General features: G+C 46.2%; 1 protein-coding gene across 2 annotated transcripts in view; it reads left to right on the forward strand.

Moving 5' to 3' along the window:
* Positions 1–57: 57 nt before the first annotated feature.
* Ccdc92 (coiled-coil domain containing 92) overlaps positions 58–25482 on the forward strand; it is a 28407-nt gene continuing 2982 nt past the window's right edge. Inside the window, exons 1-3 of one of the 2 annotated variants that reach the window (XM_052167929.1) lie at positions 58–426; positions 23393–23539; positions 23980–24021. In XM_052167929.1, the coding sequence (XP_052023889.1) occupies positions 23410–23539; positions 23980–24021 (172 nt within the window). In that variant the 5' untranslated portion in view covers positions 58–426; positions 23393–23409. Of the gene's footprint in view, positions 427–466; positions 690–23392; positions 23540–23979; positions 24022–25482 lie in introns of those variants that run through there. The other variant, XM_052167931.1, reaches the window with a different exon arrangement.

Raw genomic sequence — 25482 nt, forward strand, 5'->3', positions numbered from 1 at the left:
CGTGTTACTAACATCCCTCTTTTTTTTTTTTTTTTTTTTTTCCCCCCTCATCCTCGCCCTCGCCTTGGCCCTGCCGCAGCCGCAGGGAGTGGGGCGTCGTCCTTTTTCCCCTCCGCAGAGAGAGCATCGATCCGCCCAGGCCCTCCCCCGCCCCTCGCTAGCTGACCGCCGCCGCGTCGGCGCCGCACCGTCTCCTCAGACATCCTCCGGTGTGAGGACCAGCCGGGCAGCCAACGGCTCCCGGCGTGCACCGCGGCGAGCGCTCTGAGGGAGCGGACGGGATGCGCCGGCCGGGCGGCGTCTCTTGAGTCCCCGTGCCCCGCGGCAGGGCCGCCGCGCACCCGGCTCCCACCGTCCCTGCCCATGGGCCGCGGGCCACCGCGAGGAGCAGGCCGAGCGCCGCAGCCGCCTGAGGGACCCTGGCAGGTGAGGCGCGCACCTGCGCTGATACAGAATCCTGGAGGTTCGCTCGCGGGGCTCGGAGCCAGGCTGCGCACCGGCGCGGCGGGGGAGGCGCGGCGCAACGGCTGCAACCGCCGGCCCGGGCCGGGTACGAGCCGCATTGCAGGTGCGGGGCAGCGCCCCGGGGGCCGGCCCCACGCCGGCGGGATGCTGCGGGCCTCAGCCGCCTGCCCGCGTCACACCTGCCGCCTCCCCGACCTGCAGCCCTGGCGACCGGGCGGCTCCGCGTAAGTACTCTGCCCTGAGCTCCCGGGACCTGCGGACGCGCACGCTGGCCACGCTCGCAGGTAGTGGGCAGCCGCTCGGGGTTGCGGTTCCCCCGGCCCTGCGGGCTAATGGCAAGCCTCCAGTATCATTAGCTGCTCGGTCTAGTCCCCCGATGCCAAGAGAGGTGCCCGGAGAGAAAAATGTGACCGTGCTCTGTGACAGGTGGCACCGATCGGTTTCATAACTAAGTACAGGCTTGCAGGCACCTTTCTTTAGGAGGGTTAAAGCAGCAGCAGGGCGTGATGGCGCACGCCCTTACATTTCAGACAGAAGCAGGTGGATCTCCGAGTTGGAGGATAGCCTGTACTACATAGCGAATTCCAGACAAGCCCAAGGCTACATGGTGAGACTCTGGAAGGAAGGAAGGAAAGTTAGTTAAAACCAGGATCGCAGACTACAAGCTAAGTTTGAAATTCATTTAAATAGCATTGGTATTATTTTATTTGCACAGCCAAGAATTCCCTATCGCTATTGAATTGTAAGGATTTTCAGATGCTAGCATTCCAAGTGACTTTCACCTCCAGTTTTTCGTGTTTTCCTTTTGGCGAACTGTTTACCAAAATGGCTGAAAATTCTAATATATTTGGAAGAAAGGCTTTAAGACTTGTGCTTCTTTGTCTTATCTGTGTATACATGTATACCACTACTGAAAAGCCTTAAAGTAGTTTGGATTGCTCCTTTGTAGCATAATGGATCAGTTTTGTTAGATTTTTCTGTTTGAAGTGTAGATGGATGAACGCAGGGCTCTATTGAGCTCTAGCCCCAGCCCTGGCTTAGCTATATTTTAAAGTATAGAACAATGATTTGCATGGATCAGGATATTCCTGTTAACACCCTTAAACATCTCAAATTGGTGTATTGGAAATTAGACATTTTTTTTGAACATTGACCTATTTCAAAGAAACACGTGAGTCCTTTGTCTAGAACAGCTCACTCATTCTGGGTTCTTATCTCATCTGTCCTATGTTGGAAAATCGATTTTAACCTCATTATCTCATTGTCAGGATGTGTTTGCAGCAGGACTGACATTAATTATGATGTCGATGCTTTTAAGAAATACTTGTAAAGCATTCTCTCATATTTCTGGCAAGAAGATATGCAGAGCTTTTTTTTTCTATCTAAAACAAGGTCAGCCATAAATAGATTCTAATGCATCTTGGGTGACACATTTATTAACTAAGATTAACTATCTCCTGAACTTCATATACCCTGAGGGCAGTGGTGAGGCACCCTGCAGTGCCCAACATACAGAGGCTGCCCCAAGTGTAGGTTCCAGACCAGCCAGGTAGGCTCTGATGTTTTATCCCGCAGTCGCATTTGGCAGGGAAAGAAAGAGCTGTGTCCTAATGGTCTTCAGACATTTGAAGGTCTGCCGTGCAGGAGGGATTTTATTGCTTTAGAGTAATTCCGAGCAAGGAAGAGGACACTGAGTACTTAGAGGAAGACAGCGTCCCTGGTGGTGATGCAAAGAAGAATTACGATGAGAACTTCAGCAGTGGAAAGAAGGGGCTGCTCTCCCCTCTGCCTTCCTCCCAGTGCAGCTTGAATGGAGACTCAGGACTGGAAGGACTGAGGGGGAGGGTCTGATAGAGGGTTTTCCAGGGTTCTGGTGGCCACTGCATTCTAGGACTTTGTTTCCCTTCTAGCTCTGTGGGGGTTTGTTATGTGTTCTGCTGCCAGCTTCTAGAGCAGTGGGCATGTTGACATCCCCAGACACCTACTTGAACCCTGGGAAGATAGTAACTGGCTAATTTGCTTGCTGTCAGAGCTAACTTAAGCCCCATGGTTTTGAGGGCTTAGAGATAATAAAGTGCTTCCATGGTCAGTGTGATGTTTGAAATGTATTAGATACTTCTTCGGCTGGCTTTTCTTTTCTGTAATAACCATCTAGTCAAGATAATTACCTTTTCTAGGAAGGAAGTAGGAAGTCCTTCTTGCTAAAAATGAGGTAGTATCAATTGTCTGAGAGTCAGCAAGGTATAAAGGTGTGCTTTCCTGAGCTGAGGGCATTACAGATGGTAAAGACATGACTTTTGTGCTTGCTCAGCATTTTGCTATCTATTTCATTACTCAGATATGACTCAAGTTTCATAGCAAAACAGTCAAGTCATACCTACCTAAAGTAGTTGTCTTCAGTGTTTTCTGGATGGTTTATATATATATTCAGGAAGTAAAACAAAACTATAAAGTACGGTCACTGTGAAATGAGAGGATGAAAAGGGCTGTCTTAGTTAGGGTTTCCATTGCTGTGATGAAATACCATGACCAAGAGCAATGTCGGGAGAAAAGGGTTTATTTCACTCACAGTTCATAGAACAGTTCTCATCAAAACCAGTGAGGGCAGGAATTCAAGCAGGATGAGAACCTGGAGGCAGGAGCCTCCAGCCATGCAGAAGCCATGGAAGTGTGCTGCTCTCTGGCTTGCTTTCCCAGGCTTGCTCAGCCTGCTTACTTAGAGAACCCAGGACTAGCAGCCGAGGGGTGGCCCCACCTACTGGGCCCTCCCACATCAATCACTAATTAAGAAAATGCCCTGCAGGCCTGCCAAAAGCCCAGAGTTTTGGGAGGCAATTTCTCAGTTGCGGCTCTTTTCTCCCTGATGACTCTATCTTGTGTCAGGTTGACATAAAACTAGACAGCACAGGGGGATTTTTGAAGTACATGTGTGTGCTATGCCAATCTTGATGAACTGATTAACAATGGGAATAACTGGGTTTAGCACTCTGGGCTAGGGCCAATGAACAGAGCAGGTTCCTGGCAATCCAAAGGACTGAAGTCTAGGAGGATGGTCATGAGGTCAATGGAATTAAACTTTGGATCCTCTGGAACTGGAGTTCTGAATAGTTGTGAGCCACCATGCCGTCCTCTGCAAGAGCAGCAAATGTTAGCAGAGCATGGTAGCATAGGCCTTTAATCCCGGCACTTGGGAGGGTAGATCTCTGAGTTTGAGGCCAGACTGGCCTATATAGTGAATTCAGGGCAGCCAGGGTCCTGTAGAGAGACCCCATATGAATGTGTGCATGAAAAGAAGGAAGGATTTATTACTAACGAGAAAAAAAAATCCACAGATAATTTTAAGTATTATTTCTGAGACAAGTGATCAATGGCATCACTCAGTTATCTTAAAAGATGTCTTTGTTCAGCAGGCATGGTGGTGCATACCTATAATCCTAGCATTCAGCAGGCTAGAATCCTGAGTTCAGAGTCACCTGGTACTACAATCCAAGACCTGTCTTTAGAACCAGAAAAAAGACTTCTTTGTTAATGAAAAAATGAAAGTGAGAGCAAAGAGCAACCTTCCATGATTATTTCCCACTCCCCACTTCCCAGAGTGAAAAGTGTGTGCTGTCCTGTGGCTGGGAAGGAAGAGGGAGTATATGTTCTCCTTGATGCTGGGCACTTTGTTCTATCTAAATTGCTCAAAACTGAGCAGTGAAATTCTTGGGTTAGCACCAAACAAGAGAGCAAACCCAAGAGGCTTGGTGCTCAGGAGGGACATAGTTTCTGTGGATTGATTGTATCTGTGTTTTCTGTTTGGCTGCCCTAGAGGAGAGTAAGTTTAGTTCTGAATGAGTCCCGCTATTGTGGTATTCTTTCCTGGGCCATTGTAGTGGGCTGTTGCCTTCTCATTTGCTGAGTTGTTAGAATTTGTGAGCCTGGGAGTTCATTTCCATATTGATATTGTACATCTGCTACTACACATTGCAATTCCCAGGATTATTGTGGGCCTGGCTATCTATCTGAAGGTTGCACATTTTACCCAGAAGTGAAGAATTACACTGAAAAGTGCCATCCATATTTACTACCATGTGGGGGATGCATAAGACACTGGCTTCACAAGAGAAAGTTTTGTCTCTGTTGTGCATGATTACTCTGGAGTGCTAATGAGTTCTAACCTAATTTTTCTAGCGATGAAGTAGGAAGCTAAGCTCATGCTGCACTCTGATATCAAGGAAGCTCTTTTGAACTCTGTCCATCCATCACATACATTACCCCAAGCAGAAGGCACAGGGGTTATTTGTCCTCTCTGACTAGTGGCGTGATAACAGATCCACATTGAGAGGTACTAAAGCCTTTTACTTTGATAGGGAGGATAAAGAAAGCTGCTGTTAATTTTACATCCTTTGATAGGGAGGATAAAGAAAGCTGCTGTTAATTTTACATCCTTCTAGACAAGACTGTAGCTAAGATCACCAGTATTGTCTGACCTTTCCAAGCTGTGTCGGTCTGTCTTTTGTAGTAAGTCATCTTTATTTTTTGATTGGAAGTCTAATGACCAGATCAGAAAACCCCTGAAGCTGAGAGCAGCATCTTTTAGCCATGAAGACAATTGCTTGTGGGCCTGCCTGTTGCCTGGGGCAAGAAGAGATAGATGATCCTATGGCCAGGGAGTAGACCCTGTTGGCGGCCCCTTGGCAGCAAGTCTTAAGTAAGCATTCTTCCCATGAATAATGTGGTCAAGGACTGGCTAGATAGCTTAGCAGTACCTGGGCAGTACTTTGCAGAAACTGAGTTCAGGCACTTGCTGCCAAACCTGATGATCTGATTTTGATTCCTAAATCCTATACAACAGAACAAGTTCCCCCAAATCATCCTCTGACCTCCACACACCCACCATACTATGTGTACACCCCTCCCCCAATACATAAATGTAAAACAAAATTTCAAGTGGTTGAGTCTAATTTTTGATAGTTTATCTTGGTATAAAGGCTAACACCAAGGCTAGACCTCACTGATGGGAGCAAAGAGATTTTCTTTTTAAGGAGTGGAACAGTAACTCCTTCTTAGGTAGGAGTGGTCTTCTTGGGTGCTTTTGTGTTTCAGCCATGATTGAGACTCAGGGTAGCTCTGCATGCACTAACTGGCTCTAGAACATCAGGGTAAGCTCTGCCCAACAGCTTTTGGGGCTCTACATATTATACCTGCAGAGCTGTGAACTGAGGACTTGAGACTGTTGTCTGACTGTCCCTAGCTACATGGGTTTCTCAGACAGTAGTAAAGGTCACTGATGCCTTCAGCATGGCTTCTGGTGATAGAACACAAGTTTATCGCACACATAATGCTCTGTAACTGAAGGAGTGGCTGGAGGTTTCACAGCTGCCCAGCTGTTTAGGTGAAAGTTCTAGATTTTTAATTGTTGAAGGTTCTGTGTGCAGTCTAAAAATGGGGCATCCAGAGACCTGAGTCCTGTCCCTGCAAAATACTGTCAAGTCAATGCACACAGTTCCACTTTAAACTATTATCACCCAGCCCAGTGTTGGGAGACAGTGAAGGCATGGGGAAAGTTGTACTCCTGTCATATGTGTGCTTCTGAATCAATACACAATGTGCTAGGTCTAAAATACTTTACAGGTTTTTGGCAGTCACGTCAGCCTTTGCATGGAGCTATCATCTGATGGGTGGAATGACTAGACCACTGCTGTTTGAGAGACCTGATCTAAATATGTTTATAAGTCGGGCGGTGGTGGTGCACGTCTGTAATCCCAGCACTCTGGGAGGCAGAGGCAAACGGATTTCTGAGTCTGAGGCCAGCCTGGTCTACAGAGTGAGTTCCAGGACAGCCAGGGCTGTACAGAGAAACCCTGTCTTGAAAAAACCAAATCCAAAAAAATCAATCAATAAATAAATACATAAATAAGTACATAAATATGTTTATAACCCCCACCCCCATAAGCCACTGTGGTTTTCTAATGGCTTCCCACAATACAAGCCATATGAATGGCTCATAGGGCAATGTTGGCAATCTGGGAGGCTTGGAGCGCCTGCCTCTATCCAACTCACTCTGCATCCCTCCTTGTTTGCACCCAGACAGTGGATACAGAGATACATTCTTTTGTCACTTACAAGGGCCTCTGATAACCTTTGGATACCAGAGGATACCTGGCTGCAAATGTTCCTACATGAGGCCTGACCTGGGACAGGTACAACATGGAGAGAGCTGGTTAGCTTAAGAACACCTTGACTCTTCTTGCCAAGCAAGAAGGTTCATAAAACAGGCCGGATGTGAGGTAGTGTGAGACCTGACCCACCATCATCCCGAATGCTCTACCGTCAGGGTGAGAGTGTTTGGTCTTCTGAACAGTGACTAGTTACCATGAAGAGTGGAAACCAAGACCCTTCTGTGTGGAGGATGGAGGTATCCGGCTTACTTTGCTGGGAGATGTTTAGCCTTTTTTCCTCCCTTATACAGTTTTTGCTGGTTTTTTAGTTTGTTTTGTTTTTACTGTGTTGTGACCCTTACATAAGTCACTCTGTATTAAACTGTCTGCTTAAAAGTAGCAATGTATTATACAGGTTTTGCATTTATAGTTTTTAAGTGTACTGAGCATATATGGAACAGCCTATAATATATTGATTTAACCATCCTTAATGGGCAAGTATTCAGAACTGTTAAGCTGTTAACCCACAAAGACAGGTGGGTGACAGGCTTCCCCTTTGGATTTTAATTTCTTTGTAAGTCTTTAGGTAAATACATAATTGTTTCCTAATCATTCCAGTATAGCACTAGTCCATAAAGAATTAAGAATTTTAGAAAGCAAAGAACAAAAAAAAAAAATCATGTAGTTATTGATATTTTAAGATTGGCAGAGAAAAATGACACCTGAATATATTCCTCAGCTAATAGAATAGAATAACTTTATGGTTGCATACTATATAATGTCTCTACTCTGAAAGGGTGGGGTATATAGCATCTATTGCCTTTGTGAGAAAATTCTTTCATATGAATTAGTATGTGCTGAGATGTTCAGCCTCCTCTACATCTACACTCTAAGCTATACAAGGGTCATATTAATGTTTGGCCCTTTGCATATTCCAAATGGTGACCCTAGTTCCTGGCATTAAGACTAAAGGCAGAGGATTTATTGGGCTAGCAAGATGGCTGAGTTGGTAAGGGCGCCTGTTGCCTGGCAACCTGAGCTCCATCCCCAAAACCTAAATGATGGAAGGAGAGAGCCAACACCCACAGGATGTGCTCTGACTGCCATACTGTGGCATCCGAGCACTCATGACAATGAGTAAATGTTAAAAAGTTAAAAGAAAAGTTGCTTTAGAGAAAGAATAAACTGCAAAACTATATATTGCCACCCACAAAGGGAATGCAAGAGCCTCAAGAAATGTAGTGTCTTTGGTGTCCTCTTCTAAGTTACATTGAAATGTCTTCATTCTTCTGCTTAATACAAGGAGTTTTGGGGAGCTATGCTTGGTCTTGAATACAGTGTCTCAGGTCTGCTGGGCAAGTGCTCTACCACTGAGCTATATCCTCAGCTCTTATTTTTTATTATTTATTATTTTTGGAGATAGTCTTAAGTTGTCCAGACCAGACCAGAATATTTGATAGCCCAGGAAGGCCTCCAACTTCTGATTCTCCTGTCACACAGTCTTTTTAAGGTAGTAGTCTCCTTGAACACAGAATTTCCTGTATTGAATTAATGTTAAAGCTTTTATCCCCAGTGTTGACCTGGTCAGCTCTGTATAGACTTTAGAGTGTCCGCAGGATTTCTTTAGATGTGTTTCTTTTATAACCATGATACTGGAAATGCCTTGTTTGCAGAGCTTACGTTCTCTTAGTGCTGAGACAAGAAATCCAAAATCTTTTTGCCAAGAAGAAGGAACACTCACAGTCACAAGCATTCACATATAAATGTGAAGTTATCAGTGAGCCCAGGAGAGCAAGGAGGGGCCTGAGTTGGCCCCGCATGGAGAAGGCAGAATGGAACCCTCTGTGGACTTCTTACCAGGGTGGAAGATTCAAAACAGGTTTATACAGGATCATTCTGAGGGCTTGTTGCAAGATAGCTGCCGCCTTTCTTCAAGATCAGTAGCTCTGTACATTGGAAAAAAGACCATGCCCGGCCGGATGTTGTCCCTCCTGGGGGCTCTATATAATACCCTCACTTGCTGGTGAAACCCATGGAGAACAGCATAAGCCTCAAATCATTAGAGAGGAGAACTTTGCCTCAGGGCAGAGCAGCTCCACCCAGGCTCCTGCAGTTCATATTGGGGGCTGGGTAGTTCTTTGCTTTGGGGCTTTCTAACTGCAGGGAGCACCCCTCACCAGATATAGAGACCCAAATGGTTCCAGATGTGGTGCCTAAGAGCCACAGCTCCTCTGCAGCTCCTGGTCAACCACTGAGTACATTCTGCATGTTCTTTAATTCTGAGTACTTCCAGCTGCAGTTCATCCACAAAGAAACAATGGCTGTGCAGACTATCTTAATAGCTCATGCCAGCGGAGACTGAGCAAGGATGAGCTTACCTAAACAGGCCAGCCCTTGGCAGGTATCGTGCAGAGTCCTCTGCTTCCCCACAGCGACTCACATGGCTGTCCCTTCCTCTTCCCCACTGCCCTAGTCCTATAGACCCGTCTCAATCATAGCACCAGTTGTGCATGTAAATAGGCAAAGGCTCTGATTGACCAAAGAGTTGGCATCATGGCCTGATATTTATAGGGAGCAAGCCTGAGCCCCTCCTCCAGCTAGCCAGCAAGCCAGCCACAGCCTGTGTGTCAGAGATCATTTTGTACTGTCACCTTGCACTTATATTGTCATGTAAGGGGAAAAAAAGTGATTTTGGAAATCCTAAAAACCCCAGAAATGTTTAGGATTGTAAAGAGTTCTGTTGAATCTGAAGCCTGAGTGTTTAAAACACTATTGGAAAGTAACAGAGCAGCACATTTCCACAGCATTCTGCACCAGCTCACAAGCAGACTCTAGGTTCTTAACCCAGTTCAAGGGCTGCATCTGGAGGGCAAACACCTTGTTCTGAGGTGCTTTTTTCATGTGAGTAGCTACATCCCCTAAATCCAAGCTGTTGGGCTGCTAACACCAAGCAAAAAGTCTGTCTGTACCTAAGCCACTCACAACTTTGGCTATGCAATAGGAAAGGGGGGAAGGGAACTTTGAAAGAAGGAACACTGACTAGTAGTGTTTTGTCACTGCAGTGAGTGCTGGCTATGTTTGTGCTGGTGTCATTTCCTTCCTGGGAGTACAGCAGTATATTATGTCAGGAATGTGAACTTCAGAGTTGGAGTAGTTTAGAATGAGTCCTCCCCTGCCTCCTACTAACTACAGCTTCTTGTTTGCTGAGGTATAGATCGGGTCAGATGTTCATGGAGCATGGCACCTGACCCTGTAAGCCCTCATGACTGCTTCCCCAGAGCTAAGGGACCCACATCTACTGCTCCTCTCCTCTCCTGTGTTCTGCTGTATTCTGGCCAGTCTAAATTCTGAACTGGGAACTGCACCTCTGTCATGTAGCCTTCCTGCTTGGTTCCCACCTTGGCACCTCAACTTATGTGTACATTTTTAAAAATTATGTTTTGTGGATGAGTGTTTTGCCTATATACATATCTATGAACCATGTGTGTGCCTGGTGCCCACAGAAACCAGAAGAGTGTGTCAGATCTCCTAGGAGTGGGGTTATAGATAGTGTTAGCTGCCATGTGAATGAAGGGAATTGAACCCTCAGTCCTCTGCAAGAGCAGGCAGTGCTCATACCTGCTGCCTCTCAACCTTTGTGAGCAGTTCTTGATGTGTACCTGTAGTTCTCGTAGTGTAAGTCTGACATTAGTCTGTCTATCCCACCTTGTTTCCACGCCTCTCTACAGTAGTGTGTGGTCACACTGCTGTAAAACTTCATTCAGGTTTCCCTTCCCAGAATTGCTTGCTCCCCCCAAGGTCTGCCTATCATTAGGGCACAACTCAGCCCCAACTTTTCCAGAAGGAAGCTTTGCCCTTCTAGGCCACATGCACTCAGCAGCCAGTTAGGGCCTGGTACCACCTGGTATTAGTCAAAGTGCCAGGAATGCTGTGATCATTGAGGCCCTACTCCTACGCTCCAGGGGATCTTCGCTGCCTGGAGGAGAGACAGGTGCACTGAAGGGTGCCTCTCTGGGCTCCTGTGTTTAGTACTTCCATCTCAGGAGGTTATAATTACTGATTGTTTTCTGATCTTACCTCACAAAGTGATTGTAAGCATAGAATGATATACATTGGGTGCTTCAGGAGTATACTGGCTTGATTGCTAAGTACATAATCAAAAGGACTCATCAGGTAGCTAGTGTAATAAGCCTTGTAAATGTAGAGATGTATTTAAGCAGGGTGTGGTGGCACACACCTGTGATCTCAGCTTCAGCTCTCAGCTGAGGCGGGAGGATGGTAGGTTTGAGGTCAGCCTGGGCTATGTGGCAAGGCAAGTTCAAGGTTAGTCTAAGCTGTAGAACAGAACACTGTCAGAATAAGTTAAATAAATTCAATGATGATATTAAGCTTCTAGCTATTAAGGTAACTTCTGAGACTCAAGGGATCCCCAGAGTGGTATTCATAGAACCTTGTCCGTTAGAAGTTCATTGCTGGAACTGTCTGAACTGTATCTACAGAAATTCTTACCTTGTATCAGGGTGATCCTGATGCCTGGCTAGCTTGAGAGACTCACAGGTAATCTGTCTGCAAAGCCATGAGTGACTTCTCTGCCAATAGTGGTCACTCTGATGAGTGACCACAGGTAGTTGTTACCCTGAGTGCTACCTGGAGAGAGAAAAGGAGGATGTAGAAAGAGCAGACGGGCTAGGCAGGGCCACTGTCCTACATGCCCTTGGCCACTGCTGTCCCAGCAGCCACTTGTGTCTAGGAAGTTCTCTGTGTAAGCAGAAGTGCTGGGTTGACTTCTCTGTGGTCTGGGGCTCCTACCTCCCAGGGGTAAACTCTGCCTCAGGTTCCACAAGGCCCACTCAGGGCCTCGTGATAGAGGGCTTGGGCACTGACCTCTTCTGGCCTACACAGCCGGAAGAGATGCATCATCTATCTGCATTCCAGACCTGTTTTCTCGAGAAGACCTTGCACACAGAGGGACCTGTAGCTGGTCTTTTGCTACTTTGTGGTTTCTTTTTTTTCCCACCCTTTATCCTCTAGTTTCACCCCCTATTACTAGATAAGGGAGAACGGAGGATAAGGGGGGGGGGGAAGATTCCTGAATTTAATTTCTTTCCTTTTATTTATTCTTTAAGCATGACTACTATCAAACAACATCCAACCACCAGAGCTGTAGCATTCATATACCCTCTATACCCTCTGAAAAGTTCCTAGTCTTCCTAGTAGATAGTTGGTAGAAACTATCTACAGCTGGCAAGACATGTCTCTGCTAGAGTATGAGGCAAATCATAGCTGCTATGTCTATTACTTTGAAGCAGCCTCATATCTCCATATCTGGGATTAAAACGAAAACACTTTCTTACAATATTTCTGTCTTTTAAAGAAACCAAAATTGTCACTCTATTTCCCTCTTGTGTTTTAAGCCATTAATTGTACTGTGTGCAGTAGTAAATGACAGAAGCATTTTCAGTGAAATAAGTGCTTTTCAGGTCAGTCGCCATCAGGTCAGTGGCCAACGTTTTCAGGAGACCCCTCCTACTTAAGTCTAGTCTTTATCCTGCAATAGCATGCATTAAATCTCCAATGCCAAGTGAAGGTTTTTTAGTCTGCATGTTATTCCTTGGCTGAAGCAACTCATATTGTTGATGCTAGGACCCTGAGCCAGGCCCTCAAGGCCATTTTCCCACGCTAAGAATTACCTTGAATATCTCTTGGATCTATATTCCTGAACCCAAATGGCAGCCTTTGCCTTATTGAGTACATACCTTAGGAAGCCTTGGCGCTCTTTCTGTTTAAGATTTAGGAAAATCATTGCCCTTTGAAAATTTTTCCAGAACTAAGTACTGCATTTCTTAAAGTTAAGGCACAGGCATTTTAATATCAGAAACCTCTAACTGTAGCTTGACCTAAAGCATGGTATAAGTTAGAACCAATATTGGTCATAGCCCTTATCCATTTGTTCATAGCTGCTGCTAGTGCTGTTAATAGTCTGATAACTTTTTTACATTTGGTATTCAGAGTTTCAAATGACAAGGTCTCTATCAACACTTGCCTTACATCAGTGGCTGATGAGGCTTTGTTTACTGCTGAAACTAATCTTTGTTAAAAAACAAAACAAAAAAGAAAACCAGTGGAGGCTTCTCCAGAACCATGCATAATCTTTGTAGTAAATGAGATGGACTTTCCCCCTGGGCTCTTAAACTTTGTCCCAAGCTCTTTTTTTTTTTATTCGATATATTCTTTATTTACATTTCAAATGATTTCCCCTTTTCTGGCTCCCCACTCCCCGAAAGTCCCATAAGCCCTCTTCCCTCCCCCTGTTCCCCCATCTACCCCTTCCCACTTCCCTGTTCTGGTATTCCCCTATACTGCTGCACTGAGTCTTTCCAGAACCAGGGGCCACTCCTCCATTCCTCTTGGACATCATTTAATATGTGGATTATGTCTTGGGTATTCAAAGTTTCTAGGCTAATATCCACTTATCAGTGAGTGCATACCATGATTGATCTTTTGAGACTGGGTTGCCTCACTTATTATGATGTTCTCCAGCTCCATCCATTTGTCTAAGAATTTCATGAATTCGTTGTTTCTAATGGCTGAATAGTACTCTGTTGTGTAAATATACCACATTTTTTGTATCCATTCCTCCATTGAGGGACACCTGGGTTCTTTCCAGCTTCTGGCTACTACAAATAGGGCTGCTATGAACATAGTAGAGCATGTTTCCTTATTGCATGCCAGGGAATCCGCTGGGTATATGCCCAGGAGTGGTATAGCAGGGTCCTCCGGAAGTGTCATGCCCAGATTTCTGAGGAACCACCAGACTGATTTCCAAAGTGGTTGCACCATCTTGCAATCCCACCAGCAGTGGAGGAGTGTTCCTCTTTCTCCACATCCTCGCTGACACCTGCTGTCTCCTGATTTTTTGACCTTAGTCATTCTCACTGGTGTGAGGTGAAATCTTAGGGTTGTTTTGATTTGCATTTCCCTGATGATTAATGATGTTGACCATTTCTTAAGGTGCTTCTCAGCCCTCCAAAGTTCTTCATGTGAACATTCTTTGTTTAGCTCTGTACCCCACTTTTTAATAGGGTTATTTGGTTCTCTGGGTTCTACCTTCTTGAGTTCTTTGTATATATTAGATATTAGCCCTCTGCCGGATTTAGGGTTGGTGAAGATCCTTTCCCAATCTGTTGGTTGATGTTTTGTCCTTTAGACAGTGTCCTTTGCCTTACAGAAACTTTGTAGTTTTATGAGGTCCCATTCAAGCAAATCAGTAGCCTTTCTATACTCAAAGGATAAGCAGACTGAGAAAGAAATTAGGGAAATGACACCCTTCACAATAGCCACAAACAACATAAAGTATCTTGGGGTGACTCTAACCAAACAAGTGAAAGACCTATATCACAAGAACTTCAGATCTCTGAAGAAGGAAATCGAAGAAGACCTCAGAAAATGGAAAAATCTTCCATGCTCATGGATTGGCAGGATTAATATAGTTAAAATGGCCATCTTGCCAAAAGCAGTCTACAGATTCAATGCAGTCCCAAGCTCTTAAAGCGATTAAGTGACATTATTCTGTAGTAGCATCATCAAATTGAATCTGTTCTTGTCTATCAGAGTGCTGCCCTTCACCAAGTGACTGATCTTTTACGATATTCATTCCCCTTGGTGTGTTTCACTCTTCAGTATTTAAGGCTTTTTCCTCCACCATGTTAACCATTGCAACTGCAGATCAGCCTCTAAGATAGCTGTCACCAACCCCTTCCAGTTGTGAGGAATAATTTTCTTTTGCATAGTTCAGTTTTTTCAAATTTGTTTCACATGGTGAGTGCATCCCATATGAAATCATGGCACCTTTTAAATGCCTTAGATCTATCATTTCTATAGGATACCATCCTACTCCTTATAACCTTGTTCCATATCATTAGCAGACATATGCTGTACAACTACTGGGAAAGCTGGTGGTGATTTTGTAATAGGCTGCCTCCTCCCACTCTGGAGGTTGGTTTGAGATTAAACTTTTCTCTAAAAACCAGCTGTTTCATCAGATTGTCCTACCTTTTCAGCTTTTCTATGACCTGACTGTCATCTAGCACAGTTTCTTTCCCTCTTTCCTTCTGCGGGAAACTCCTGCTCTCTTGCTCAGTCACTGTGACTGAGCCTTTGTGTTCTCTCTTTCCTGTTGTTCCTCACTTTCCAAGAACTTCCATCTCCACCCACAACCTGTCTAGTTACTCCACCAATTCTGCAATCCTTTCAGAAAAGAGAGTAGAGTGACTCCTTTTGTTTTCCAATTTCAGCCAATTTTTGTTTCTCAGGCCCCTCCATTTCCACCCTTAATTTTTCCAACTGTTTAGCCATTTTTCCAACCTTTTTTGAAACAGAATATACTAAGAAGGAAAATAAACAAAACAGAAAATCACATCTGGGAGCAAAGGAGGGGGGGTATCCCAGGAGTAGCAACCTCAATAAGTTCTTTTGGTAGCCTCTTTTAAAAAATACATCCATTCCTTCATTTCCTGCCATTTCCTCTATGGCATGTAAAATCAGATATCCCATTTTTGGGGTACCACCTATAGTCAGCCTTTACTACTTTGTAGGTTCTTCTTTTTCCCACCTTTTATTTCCCCAGTTTCACCCTCTATCACTAGATAGGGGAGAGAGGGAGGGAGAAGTGGGGGGAGAGACAGAGAGAAAGAGAGAGAGAGAGAGATCCCTGAATCTTATTTCTTTCCTTTTGTGTTGTCTTTGAGCACCACTACTAAAAACCAACCACCCACCCAGCCTCCCAGGCTATACCTTCGGAAAAGATCCCAGACTTCCCAACGTTACGCTGTTGCAGAAACTATATGCAAAACCATGCCTCTGCTAGAACAGGATGCAAATTACAGCTGCTGCAGAGCAGCCACATATCCCACACCTGGGATTAAAACAAAACACTTATATTTGTTTTTGGTTTTTTTTTTTTTTTTAAGAAACCAAAATTCCAATTGTCACTACAGGGACCACTCCTTATCCAAATGTGGGTGTCTAGCGTGGTTTTAAATAGTAGCTCTGAAAGTGTGAGCTAACCAGAGTAAGAGGAACATGGGACTAAGTCTATAATGCATGCCTTCTGTGACCACAGGCTTCCCAGACAGGCTGTGTATCAAGTTTGCATGCCCTAATCGCCAGCTCCTGATCCCATTTTTACAGCCCTAACATCAGGCTGTGCACTCCTTTGGAAGGAAATGGATGTCAGCTGCTGGAGAATTATCAAGGGGCTTGTATGTTATGATGGATAATGTCATCAGGACACAGGAAGGTAGACTGTGTGACTAGAGGAGGCACCTAGGACCTCTTGCCTATCTTTGCCTGTGTTGGGGGCACTAAATTGTTGCTGTTGTAAAACTTGCTTCCAGTGAACTCTTGTCTGCTTGGGTGAAGTAATGACAGTTCTAGCCATCTAGGTTCCTCTGACATGATGTTAGGGGAACACACTGTCTCCTTCTTAGTGGTGTTCATTATCTTTCTCAGGAGAGACTTTATCATTTCTTCTGATTATAAAGTGATGTTTGAGGGTACCGAAATGGAATGAAAAAATAGTTACCTTGATTTTATGATTGCATGTCTGTTTATTACAAGTGGGCAGTGCCCATGTAGGCCAGCTGAGGGTGTCAGATCCTCTATAACGAGAATTATATAGACATTTGTGAGCCACCATGTTGGTGCTGTGAATTGAACCCAGATACTCTTGGTAGAGCAACCAGTGCTCTTAACTGCTGATCCATCTCTCCAACCTGAAATTTTTAAGAAATGAAAAAAATCACTCATAATCCACTATCTAGAAAGTAATGCTTTAATACTCTTGCGTCCATTCTTGGACATGTTGTCATGAAATACAGTTGACTTTTGACTTATACATTCAACATGTAAAATTGCTGATACAGCTTTGAACATGAGCTTTTCAGCTTAACCCATCAGAGACATATGACATTAACTTTTCATCTTTATGCAGTGCAGCTGTGCCACAGTCCCTAAGTCTCTGCGCCTTCCTTACCAAGCTCTCAGAGTCCTTTGTGTGGTGGGTATTGTACAAAAGTGAGAGTTTGGTTGGTTGGTTGGTTTCTTCTGTGCCTTTTAGAAACATATCTAAGAAAATGTCCACTGTGCAGGTAGAAAGTGAGCATTGTAAGACACCTCTATAAAGTTTGCAGTTTTGCTTGACTCCAGCATTGGCTTGTTTATTGCTCTGACACAGTAACCCAGCCATTCTGTTTGATATTGTAGCTGAACGTTGCCCTTGTCCTGTTACATGTCACATAGGCAGCATGATGGCTTTTTGGGTTTCACAGGGCTGCAGCTCAAACTCATGACCCCTGTTTTTTGGTTTTTTTTTTTTTTGGTTTTTTTTATTTTTTTATTTATTTATTTTTTTTTTTAAACAAAAACCCTGGGCTGGGAGAGGTGGCTCAGCAGGTTAGATAGAGCCCATGTTGCCTGTGCAGATGACCCAGGTTTGATTCCCAGCACTTCATGGCAACTCACAGCCATTCATAAATCTAGTTCCAAGTGATCCAAAGCTGCCTTTGACTTTTGAGGGCACCAGGCACACATGTGGCGCACATACATACACAGGTAAAACATTCATACGTGTGAAAAAATTAAAGAACAAAACTAAAAAACGATTCCAGTTCTTTAGGTGAGGTTAATTTCATGTGTGTGAATGTTTTGTCTGCATGTATATCTGTGAACTATGTGGCTGCCTGGTGCCAGAGAAAGTCAGAAAAGGGCACTGAATCCCATGGAAGTAGAATTACAGGCAATTGTGAGCCACCATGCAGATGTCAGGAAGTGACTCCTGGTCTTCTTCAAGAACAAGTGCTGTTTGCCCCTAAGCCATTTCTCCAGGCCAAATTACCCTAATTCTTTAGGATTACGGTCTGTCTCTCTAAAAAATTAATTGCATCTCTGCTTTCAATATTTAGTGCTATAACTTTGTTCCTCTTTAACAAGATACTTCTGGAGTCTTGTCAAATGTTGCTTTCCTGCAGCTGATGTTCTTTTTTTGCAGCCCTAGTTCTTTGGGGTTTTCAGATGACTTGAATTTCCTAAGTACCTGTGCAGGCAGGAACAGGAGGTTCCCATAGCCTACAGCAGTTCATTCATCTAGATTACTGTGAATTCAGAATTGTGTCTGTGTTATCTTCATACATGATAACGTTGTGTTTTAAAAATTGGTGGGGCTACACACATGTCATTGTATCACATGTGCTATAGCATGCATGTGAGGGTCAGAGGACAACTTGCAGGAGTTAGATCGTTCTTTTCACCGTACCAGTTCTAGGGTTAGAACTCAGGTTATCAGACTTAACAGTGGGCAATTTTTAACTGCTGAGCCATGCCAACAGCCTCCCTTCAGTATATAATAATGCAGACCTGGGGGAGCACCTGCTGCTTAGCCTCAGGCTATTTTTAGCCATTGGTAGAGTACTGTAGATTGGTTCAGGGGAAGAAGTAAAAGTTCTACTGTCCCTGAGCTTCTAGGTCTGCCTGCTCGGCCGTCCATCTTATTGGCTTCCTTGGATAGTCCCTCTCCAGTAGAGATGGAATGTGAAGGCTGCTAAGAAGTATGTCTTTGTATTTTTATGTTTTCTTTGGAAGCAACTAGAATTTCCTAGCTCATAGTGTTCAGGAAATATTCTATACAAGCAAGTAAACAGCTCAGAAGTACATTGGTAGAACTGTGAACCAGTATTTACATAGCAGTAGATCTCTGACTTTCATCAACCATTTATTGTATTGCCAGGCACCAAAGCTAGTGCACTTAGTACTGAGGAGGCTGTGACAAAGTTCAGGTCCTAGCTAAATGGCCTCATTTCCACCCCAGTCTCAGTCCCACCTCTCTCAAATTTGTCCACCTTGTCCTTTTTGATCTTACTATGTTCTGCAGATCTTTTCTGGGCCTGGATTTCTTCATGTGGAGACAGTTTGCTGGCCAACTAGTTGGAGACTTTCTCCCCTGGTGTCATCTGAGCCCACACATCCACCTAGAAATGGCGTTGTACCTTCCTTCCTGGCCATTCCTTTTCCTGATGGTCATACATAAACTTCAGGACACCAGTATAGTATGGAAAGTTCCTTAAAAAAAAAAAAAAGGCTCCAGTAGTTCTTAGGTCGTAACTCTGAGATGCTGTGTAGTGCCCATTAAGACAAGCCCTATCAAAAAGTAGGGGAGCCGGCATATCCATCCTTCGTGGAGAGAGACCCACTGTGAATGAGCTATAACTAATTGATGAGTAGAGTCAAGAATAGTTTGGCTCTAACCAATTCTCAGTCACCACTAGGTGCTGTTCTCACATTCTGAAATTGTTACCCGCATGGCTGTATGAACCAGGCTGAGAAACACTCCCATTTCTCTTTGTCTGCTAAAAATATAGCTGCTTTAAAATATCTCCCAGGCTGTTTAGACTTTATGGGATGAGGTCATGTTCAGATCAATGCTGCTACAGTGCTTTTTGATTAATGTGAGGTAACTTAAGAGCAGCCTTTCTACTCAGCCCCATGGTGGAGCAGGATAAAATTATCTGAAACATAAAAAATGCATGAGTTCTTTGGAGAAGGCAGAAAGCGGGCAGAAGCGGGGGGGTTGTCCAAAGTAGTCCAGACAGAGGGGAAATAGGGTGCGCAAAGGCCCCTGTGTTACAGGGTGTGGCAGATGGAAGAGGGAAAGGATACTGTGGGGATGATCAGGGAAGTACCCTGGGACCTGAGGGGACAAGGCTGGGGAGGGGCAGCCTGGCCAGAGGATCAGGTGCTTGGCATGAAAATGTAGGCCAAATGAGCGTGTGCACAGAAGGATCCTGTAGGGATGTATTTTAGAAAGGGGAATATCTGGATCTGGCTGTGGGTCTCCCCTGTAAACATAACCAAATGATGTCTGGCAGCTTATGGCTAAGCAGAGCACTACTTTTGACCCAGGACACCTTGTGCTGAGTCAGTCCCCGGGGCTTTGTCAGCCTGGCTATGGGACAAAGAGGGTGAGTACAAATCTGGCCCTTAGCCCATCCTGCCGGTATCCCAGGTACGAGGACACAGATACTGAGGGTGAGATTCCCGAGAGTTTTTCTAAAAAGCCTTACTTTGCAAAGGTGCTGGTGGGGCCTAGAAAGCTAGGCCTTTCCTACCTTTTTATTTTAAAAGCTGGGCTGGTTCGTGATTGTCTGGGGAGTGAACTGAAAACCCAGTGGGTGGAGAGCATGTCTGCTCCTGAACAGGCATTGTATCTGACCTCTACCTTACAGAACTGTCATCCACTCTCCTCTGGAGCTCAGTTGCATCAGGTTTGTTTTGTCTGTGTGCACTTGATTTCACTGTTTCAAACGTTGGATGTATATACAGCATTTGCCTTCCTGTGTAAATCTTTATCTCCCCAGCCTTGAAGGTTATTGTTGTAAACCCTGAGACTAAGCCAGGTTCAGGTACATTTCTTGGTTCATCTGTTTCTTTCTTCCTTCCTTCCTTCCTTCCTTTGTTCCTTCCTTCCTTCCTTCCTTCCTTCCTTCCTTCCTTTCTTTGTTTTTTTTTTTTTTTTTTTGGATTTGGTTTTTTCAAGACAGGGTCTCTCTGTGTAGCCCTGGCTGTCCTGGAACTTACTCTGTAGACCAGGCTGGCCTCGAACTCAGAAATCTGCCTGCCTTTGCCTCTCAGAGTGCTGGGATTACAGGCAAGCGTCACCACCACCCAGCTGGCTCATCTGTTTCAATCAGCACATTCTTTTGTCCTGTGAAGAGCACTGCCTGAGTGGAGGACTGAGTGTTGGTACTGAAGTGCCTCTGTAAGGAAGATCTTAATGTCCTGAAGCTAGGCGGCAACCAGCATCTAGGAGTCAGGATAAGTCAGGCTGTTTGCCTTCATGCTGGCAAGGGTCCTTAGCTACCAAGGCCTCCATTAGTGTCATTATCCCCAGGAATGGTGAAGTTCCCTGTGAGCTACCTCACCTGGGCCTCTATGACCCTCTACAGAAGCACAATGAGTTTTCCCTGATGGATTTGCTGAATGCAGAGGGGACAGGGTGAACTGATGGTGTTCTGTGATATACTAACCACAGCAAGGGTCTGAATGCCTCACCTTCCAGTGGGACGCTCATTCCCACTGCTGCAGCTGTCTGGAGAGAAAGACCACAGACAGATTTGTGTGCACTCACTGGTAATGACAGTGACTTAGAACCCTACCTGCAACAGGTGCTCAGCCCCTGCTGCCTGTCCTTGAGCAAAGAACTGTGAAATTACTGATGACTCTCAGCAGGGCACAGAAACGTTTAGATCGCCCTAGGCAAAGGCCGCCATTGAGAGCTGTGATCTGGGTGGTGTCTCTACGACACAGAAGGGCAGTACTGACAAGATGCTCAGAGGAAATACCCTGGGACCCATTAGTCATGTGAAGAAAACCCAAGATGACTCAGTCCATTACACCAATCAGTTCCAGACCCAGCTGTGTACTCTTTCCCTTTTGTCTGACTCCTCAAGTTGCTTGGGAACCGGCTCCAAGTCCTGCATATCATCTCCAATGATGGCATGGTATCAGTAGCTCAGGAGAAAGAAAAGTATTGTCTTAAGCTATGCAGTGCTTTCCCCCGGGGACCCAGTAGTACTGCCCAGCTGGTGAGAAAGTCACTTAGCCATCTAGGCACAGTTCACCCCCTTGTGTGCATGCCTTACCCCACAGACCTACCTGTACAGGTGCATCTCCTCTTTGGTGCCTCTTAGAGAATCCTGGAGGGTGGACCTAAGAGGACTTGGGCAGTCATGACTGCCATGGGCTTCTCCTGTTATCAGAGTGCATTCATGTGCTCAGGACCCTGCAAGCCTCCCAAGTGCTGCACTGCACTCCATGCACACCTGGCTTGGCTCTAGGGTGAGAACTGCAGCAGGAAGACCACAGTGGGTTCCTGAGTCAGGAGTTAGGGTCAAACACTGAGTCCAAGCAGTCCTAATAGGAACAGTTCCTTAAACTGCCCTTAAATGAATTGCAAATAAAACATATCCACCCACCCGGGAATTGGGATAGTGTAGCCACGGAGGGCCCAGTATAGGTTATAAAAGCAAGTATCTGACTCCCTGTGTAGATATGTTGTTCTCTCAGAGCTGCACACGATATCTTAAAGGTTCGACTAGTATAGTGCATATCTGGGCATGCATGGCATTTGAATTAGAGACCTGAGGAAGAAGCCCCTGCCAGCATGGGCCTTGGTGCTTGTAGGTCACCATTGGTGTTTACCATGGCCTCTCAGGTGCAGACACTGAGCTGTGCTTAGGTTGAGGCAGGAACAGGCTGTGCAAGGACAAAGGCAAGAGGCACATGCTCATAAATCCATCTCTGACAGTTCTCTAGGACAGAAGCTAGGATGGGAGGCACATAGGCTTATCTGAGGTGAGGGCTTGAAAAGCAGCAGAGCTTAGGTTGAGACCTCAGGAATCCCGGGAAGACACAGAGCAAGGTGCAGAAGGCTGTTCTGCTGTTAGAAGACACGGGTAGGCTCTGAGGGAGGCTGCACTACAGGTGCTGCACTGGGGACTCCAAAGAGGCCAGGGAGAGTGGCCAGAGCAGACTCGGGCTGGGCAGAACAATGGAACCCTACTCCCCACACCACCACCAACACACACACACACACACACACACTGTGGAGCATGAGAAGGAAGAGAAAGGGAACAGAGGCAGTCTGCCCATGTGAAAGGAAGATGGTGTAGGCCAGACAGGGCATTAGGAATGGCCTTGAAACTTTGAAGGTAGATAGGTCACCAGAACAAAGTGCAGGTTAAGGACTCTTGTCAGGACTCTTGCCTCCCAAGCCTGCACTCCCAAGCACCATGGGTCCACGTGGGCCCCCGACTTCATGTCAGATTGAGCAAGAATAGCTTCTGAGTGAAAGAAACGGTAGTCATGACTGGGAGGCTTAGACAGCATGCCAGGCTGCAGTGTGAGGGAGTGCAGACTGGTGCTGCTCTTCCCATGTCACCTCACTTTGCACTGGCTAACTAGCTCCTCTGTTATGGTCAGAGCCCCCTTCCAAGGCCGTGCACATGGCACATAGTACTGGGGTCTTAAGAGTTGCAGGCTCACCTTGCCCTGCTGCTGGTTGCTGAGGCTGCCTTAGCTATTGGCTTCTGCAGATACAGCTCACCAGACCAAACTTTGTTCCTGGCCACAGTCTTTCTCTTGACATTTCTCCCTGGCCCAGATGTCCTGTTTTCTGTCACCTTAGTTCTGCTAGGATGTCTGCTTAGCCCTGTCAGTTATTTTTCTATTTCCTAATGTGTATTTTTCAGTTCTCCTGCAGGCAGAGCTGAGTGGAGCCCCAGCTGCCCCAGCTGATGGTCTGAGTGAAGTCCCAGTGGGAACAGTTCTTAGTGAGCACAACTGGAGTGATAGCAGCGGCTGTGCTGCTGCCACAACCATATACTGAGCACATGTCCTAGGCATGCTGGCAGCCCCTGAGCAGCCGGCCTTCCGCACAGCCATTGGGAACGGCATGGGGAGCTGCAGAGACCAGTCCGTATTCTGCCCTAAGTGTTTCTCAGTGCTGTGGCCGGTGAATTATCAGAAAGATGGCCTGACTTCATATTACTCTAGTTATAACTGGGTTGGGCTAGTCACATAAGTTAAGGGCTTGTGCCCTAGCAATCAGAAGGGGTTCCTGGAGCCCCAGGACCTCACCTGCCTCCACATATTTCCATGATGTGTACCCAGAGCCCCACCTTCTCTCAACCCTCTTGCTCGAAACAGTGACCAGAGTTTTATGTTTCCTGCAGGTCACCTGGATGTCAGCATGGCAGCCACAAACCTGGAGAACCAGCTGCACAGTGCGCAGAAGAACCTGCTCTTCCTCCAGCGGGAACATGCCAGCACACTCAAGGGACTACATGCTGAAATCCGGCGGCTGCAGCAGCACTGCACAGGTGGGTATAGGCTGCTGGCTGCTGAACTGCGCCACTGTCAGGGTGAGTGGGTCCGCTGCTGCACCAGGCCCGCGCCCCTCCCCCAATGCTGGTATGTCCACGTGATTGATCACTGTGGCCACACACTGGCAGGTAGCAGCATTCCACACAGTATAGTGGAAGCACTGAGCATACAGCACACAGCTGTCAGCCTTGCCCTGACAGCGGGCGCCTGCAGTACTCGCCCTGCCACAGTGTAGTCTGCAGTTCCTGAGGCAGCTGCTCACTGACCTCGTACTGCTGGGGTATTTTCAGGGAAGACAAGGAAGGGAATTCTTGAGGCACAGGTCCTCTCCCAGCCTTGATAGAAACCCTGACCCCTGGAGCTGGGATTTGGCGCTTGGTTTCCGAACTGCTAGGAAGTGCACCTTGATAATCAATGTGTTGTGTTTCCTTTGTAGATCTAACATATGAGCTGACACTCAAAAGTTTCGAACTGACAGGTAAGAACTCCTCCCCAGATGTGGTTGCATCTTGTTTTCTTTGTAATCTATTCATTCCTACTTATCCCTTCTACAATGACAGTGGTGGCCCAGAGCAAAGACAAGGGAATTAGAGCCCAAAGTCACCCGTAGGCTGGAGTGATAAGTGGCCTTTTCACTTCCTGTTAATATATATGCCTAGAATATCTATACATTTTTCCAGAATTTTCGAACTTTTCTACCGTGAATGTATATCCTTCCATAATCCAGAAATAAACTTCAATGTGACTCGAGCCAGAAAGGAAAAAAGTGAAAACTAGGCAGAGGCCCTCCATCCCCAGTCTCCAGAGTTTAGCAAAACCCTGACCCAAAGTCATGTGCTCCATAACAGGGTGGGGGTAGGGTGGGGTGGGCGTCCCTCATTCATGACCCAGAGTGGATCTGGATTGTAATCTAGATACACTTCTCTGTGAGACCCATCAGGGGGCCAAAACAGTGGCAGCTAGAAAAATGAGAGCTCTGGGCCTGTGAGAATGGCCTGTTCTGAGCACAGGGCTGGGTCTGAGGATACAGAACATGGTCTGGGGGAGACCTTTCCCCTAACTAAGCTTTACCAGGGCAGTGTGCTCTGTGAGAGTCCAGTCTTCGTCGAAGCCTCAGGTCACTCCCCTAAGCCTCACTATCACTGAGCACTTGTTACTCTGGCCCGCTCCTGGGCACCCCTGTCATGGTTCTATCTGGATGGTACAGAGGGCCCTTGGAGCAGGAGCCTGAGCCTGCCCACAAAAGTCTCTAGAGCAAAGACACCCGAGTCCTCTGCCAGGACCTCAGGTCTGTACCTTCCCCACCCACCAACCTCATGCTTAGCATGTGTGTGCGCGCGCGCCATCACATAGGCCTTGGAAAGGAGCTGCCCAAACTGTAGGAGACAGAGCCTCATACCTCCTCCTTTTGCCATGAATAGTTCTCAAGCCTCTGTCCCAAGCCCCCCTCACCACCCGTTTAGGGCACACTCAGTAGCATATGGCTTTTTTGAAGGTGTATAAGGTACTATCTCAGCAGAGGGAGCTATTGGAAAGCCTCTGGATGGGTTTTATGGGGCCCCGGAGTGAAACTATTGCTCAGTTCAGTGCACATTAAACACAGAAGGCAGGTAGGAAAGATTCTGGATTCTCTCCCCTGAAGGCCTGCGGTGCCTGCAGTCAGGAGAGGCCTGGAGTCTGCATACCTGAGCACCCAGTGGCACGCACAGGCCCAGGCAGTACTGCTTCATAATGAAGAGCAGTTGATGTACACCTCTCTGGGAGCAGAGGACCAGAGCCTCCAGTAGTACCTGCCAGATTTGGGCCAAGACTACCTGAGAATAGACTGCAGGTTAGCCAGGTCATTTTCAGGGAAGGACAATGTTTGCCCAAGCCTCTTAGGGATGGGAGGCCAAAAGAGCACCTTACTAAGAAGCCCTGGATGTTCTGCGGGACTAGG

The sequence above is a fragment of the Apodemus sylvaticus genome, chromosome 22 (assembly GCF_947179515.1).
Source record: "Apodemus sylvaticus chromosome 22, mApoSyl1.1, whole genome shotgun sequence".
Classification (NCBI taxonomy): Eukaryota; Metazoa; Chordata; class Mammalia; order Rodentia; family Muridae; genus Apodemus; species Apodemus sylvaticus.